Genomic DNA, 4,233 nt, shown 5'->3' with positions numbered 1-4,233 from the left:
CCCGGCGGCGGCACCATGTTCCCCAACGGCGTCGGCGCCTACGTCGATGCCATGCGGGTGCTCATCCCGGGGATGCGCTACGGCACCGTACGCACCGTACTCGACACCGGCTGCGGCGTCGCCAGCTGGGGCGGCGACCTGCTCGCCCGCGGCATCCTCACTGTCTCCCTCGCGCCGCGGGATCCCGCCGGCCGCCACGCCCGCCTGGCCGGAGGCCGCCGCCCCGGCCGGAGCCCGCCCCTGGTCGGATCCCGCCGCGCCGGATCCCACCGGCCGCCACGCCCACCTGGCCGGAGGCCCCCGCACGCGGCTGCCCAGCCCAGGGGCTCTCGCCACTCGCCCTGCGCACGCCAGGGCTAGAGCTTGCCCACGCCGGCACCTCCATCTCCGAGAGAAGGAAGAAGCAGTAGGCCCGCCATGGCCTCCGGCGCGGGGCGCGCGCGAGCGAGCAGGGGAGCGGCCGCGCGCGCAGGGGAGGGGGGCAGACGGCCGGCGGCGTCTCGTCTCGGGGAGCTCGATCCGTTGGCGCAAGTGAGGGGGAAGGAGGCCAGCCGCAGGCGCAGGTCCCGGCCTCGCCACCGCCGCGTCCTCCATGGCCTTGGAAGAGAGAACGGAGGGAGGGAGACAGGGGCGGCGCATGGAGAGAGAGGAGGGAGGGAGAGGGGGTTGTGGCGGCGGGGTGGTAAAAAAATAAAAAAAAGAGACTGACATACGGGAGTTAGTATAGAGGATGTCTATACAGTACGAACGAGTGTAGAAAAACTGAATGTAGATGAGAAAATATTGATGATCAGAATAAAATATATTTTTTATAAAATGAATTTAAAATATGACGAGGACAGACAGCCTAAATTCCGAAAACTGCCGGCATTCAACCACGCATTTGCAGGGCGGCGTCATCTTTGTAGCTTATCCCATGTTTTCACGCGCCGAAATGATCTTAAAAAACAAGAAAAACTGTACTGCTTCTGACGGCACGGTACCATACCATTTGCTTGAAGCCTTGAAGGAAGCAGCTCGAGCTCAGTGCTCACTGTCACTGCTAAGCTCGCTCGTGCTCGCGCTGGCGCCGGGCAGCGGCCATGCCCCCATGTCCATGTGAAGGAGCTGAGCGGAGCTGCGCCGCCGCGGCTCTCGCCTCTCGGGGCACGCGGCCCTGAGAAAAAGTAATGGCCGTCCCAAAACCGAAAAAGGAAACGACAATAAATATACGGCGCGAAACAGTGGCGCGCCTTTAAAAGCAGCGCGGCGAGTGCCCATTGGCAGCCAGTGAGCAAGCGAGCTCGCTTCAGTGAGCCAGGCCAGCCAGCCAGCCAGCCAGTAGGCGCGGCGGCGAGCGGCGCCGGCCCGTCATTGTCCAGTGGGCGAAGAGCTCCGGCGGCGGTGGCCATGGCTCGCCTCCTCTGCGCGCTCGTGCTGGCGCTCCTCCTCGCGCGGCTGCCCGGCGACGCCATCGCCGGGCGCGGGCACCACGGCCCCGCCGCGCACGACTACAGGGACGCGCTCGCCAAGTCCATCCTCTTCTTCGAGGGCCAGCGGTCGGGCAGGCTGCCGCCGTCGCAGCGCATGTCCTGGCGCCGGGACTCGGGCCTCAAGGACGGCGCCTCCGCCACGGTGGACCTCGTGGGCGGGTACCACGACGCCGGCGACAACGTCAAGTTCGGGTTCCCGATGGCGTTCAGCATGACGATGCTGGCGTGGAGCGTGGTGGAGTTCGGCGGGCTCATGAAGGCCGAGCTGCAGCACGCCAGGGAGGCCGTCCGCTGGGGCGCCGACTACCTGCTCAAGGCCACGGCGCACCCGGACACCATCTACGTCCAGGCAAGCCTCTGCTTTCTTCTTCTTCTTCTTTCCTCACGGTCAAACAGAATCCTCACTCACTCACTCACTCATGCTAAGAATCTAGTAGTACTTACTAAGATCTTGTGTAAAGAGGAGTACTTACTAAGAAAAAACAAATCCCTGTACCTGCAAGGTTCAGCGTTCACACGCACACACACCATGTGGACACTGAACTTTGCAAGCGGTGTGCTTGGACTGTGCACTGGTGGGGCGCGTCCAGGTCCAGCCATTGAGCTGATCGATCTCTCGTCATCATACATACATAGGTTGGCGACGCCACCAAGGACCACGCGTGCTGGGAGCGGCCGGAGGACATGGACACCCCCCGCACCGTGTACAAGGTGGACCCCGGCACCCCCGGCTCCGACGTCGCCGCCGAGACGGCCGCCGCGCTCGCCGCCGCCTCCCTCGTCTTCCGCAAGTCGGACCCGGCCTACGCCAGCCGCCTCCTCGCCCGGGCCAAGAGGGTGTTCGCGTTCGCGGACAGGCACCGGGGCTCCTACAGCACGGGCCTGGCGGCGGACGTGTGCCCTTACTACTGCTCCTACTCCGGGTACCAGGACGAGCTCCTGTGGGGCGCGGCGTGGCTGCACCGCGCCACCCGGAGCCCCGCGTACCTGAGCTACATCCAGGCCAACGGCCAGGTGCTGGGCGCCGGCGAGGCGGACAACACGTTCGGGTGGGACAACAAGCACGCCGGCGCCCGGGTCCTGATCGCCAAGGCGTTCCTGGTGCAGCGCCTGGGCGCCCTGCGCGAGTACAAGGCCCACGCCGACGCCTTCGTCTGCTCCATGGTGCCCGGCACGCCGACGGACCAGACCCAGTACACCCGCGGCGGCCTGCTGTTCAAGCTCAGCGACAGCAACATGCAGTACGTCACCTCCAGCGCCTTCCTCCTGCTCACCTACGCCAAGTACCTGGCCTTCGCGAGGCAGACGGTGAGCTGCGGCGGCGGCGGCGCGGTGACGCCGCAGCGGCTGCGCGCCATCGCGCGGCGGCAGGTGGACTACCTGCTGGGGAGCAACCCGGCGGGGATGTCGTACATGGTCGGGTACGGGGCGCGTTACCCGCGTCGCGTCCACCACCGCGCGTCGTCGCTGCCGTCGGTGGCGGCGCACCCGGGGCGGATCGGGTGCTCGCAGGGGTTCGCCGCGCTGTACGCCGGCGGGGCCAACCCGAACGTGCTCGTCGGCGCCGTCGTGGGGGGCCCCGACCTGCAGGACAGGTTCCCCGACCAGCGCAGCGACCACGAGCACTCGGAGCCGGCCACCTACATCAACGCGCCGCTCGTCGGCGCCCTCGCGTACCTCGCGCACTCCTACGGTCAGCTCTAGCTGCCCGCCTCGTGATTGATTGATTAGTGGAGGGGTTAATTAGAGTGGGAGTTGATCGTGATTGGATCGAGGAGGACCCCAGTGCAAGCAACAAAAAACCAAGGGCGCTTCGCTTGTGGGTCTTGATTTGTTATCATTGACACTACTAGGTGCTAAGCACGCCGTAGTGTGATCGGGTTGATGTACCGGGGTGACACCAAAATGTGTGCTCCACCCCAAGTGTGTATTGCTACTGCTATGGTTGCATCTCGCAACTCCAATTGATTCTGTTAAGTGCCACTAGTCCATTCAGCTTTATTCAGCGACATTTTCGTCTCTTTATTTTTTTTTTTTTTGCCAGGCATTACATTGTACTAGGTCACCAATGAAACAGTATCCTTAACCGTTTCAACAGAGGACAGCCACAGAAAGCAGGAACGGCGAGGCTCACGTCATCTCAGCTGCTGTAAGCATTGAGCACTTTGTCGTCCTTTGTCATGGACCGTCAACCGGGCAGCAATGTATACAGTGGCCCTGTTTGGTTCGGCGCCTCCATTCTAGAGTTGCTAGCCCACACGTTTCTCGAGAGAAGAATCTCGTATGCATGTAGTACTAAATGAAGTCTATTTGCAAAATCTTTTTAGAGATGGGTGTAACTTTTCACGACGAATCTAATGACAGTAATTAATCGATGGTTAGCTACAGTCATACTACAGTAATCATCCTCAAATTACGAAGTCAAATGCCTCATTAGAATCTTTAGGGTTCCTAGCGCGGAGTTCTGAAGTTGGTTTTGTAAACTGATTTTGTTTGACACCGTAATTAGCGGTCCAAATGTGTTCTAGCCCATTTTAGAAAAAACCAAATAAGGCCAGTAGCGTGCATTGTCCAGGGCTTTTGTGGGCTTGTGTGACGTTTAGGCAGGCAAGATGTGTTTTTTTATAATAAAAAATCTGGCTGCCAGGCTTTGAGCTCAACTCGAAATACTGTTCCATGGTTGGTTGGGGGCCTGGGGGCTCGCGTGACCCGCATGGCTGTGCCCCATGCGTAACTAAGGCCCTCTAGTTCCACGGGATGT

The 4,233-nt window shown here is 61.3% G+C and overlaps 1 protein-coding gene across 1 annotated transcript; it reads left to right on the top strand.

The window, feature by feature from the left end:
- Positions 1-1,277: 1,277 nt before the first annotated feature.
- LOC120673783 (endoglucanase 3) lies at positions 1,278-3,569 on the top strand. Its single transcript, XM_039954787.1, has 2 exons — positions 1,278-1,821; positions 2,109-3,569. The coding sequence occupies exons 1-2, from the start codon at positions 1,390-1,392 to the stop codon at positions 3,174-3,176; spliced, it is 1,500 nt and encodes a 499-aa protein (XP_039810721.1). The 5' UTR covers positions 1,278-1,389; the 3' UTR covers positions 3,177-3,569.
- The last annotated feature ends 664 nt before the right edge of the window (positions 3,570-4,233 follow it).

The sequence above is a fragment of the Panicum virgatum genome, chromosome 5N (assembly GCF_016808335.1).
Source record: "Panicum virgatum strain AP13 chromosome 5N, P.virgatum_v5, whole genome shotgun sequence".
NCBI classification, from domain to species: domain Eukaryota; kingdom Viridiplantae; phylum Streptophyta; class Magnoliopsida; order Poales; family Poaceae; genus Panicum; species Panicum virgatum.
This window is presented reverse-complemented; position numbering and strand designations above follow the sequence as displayed.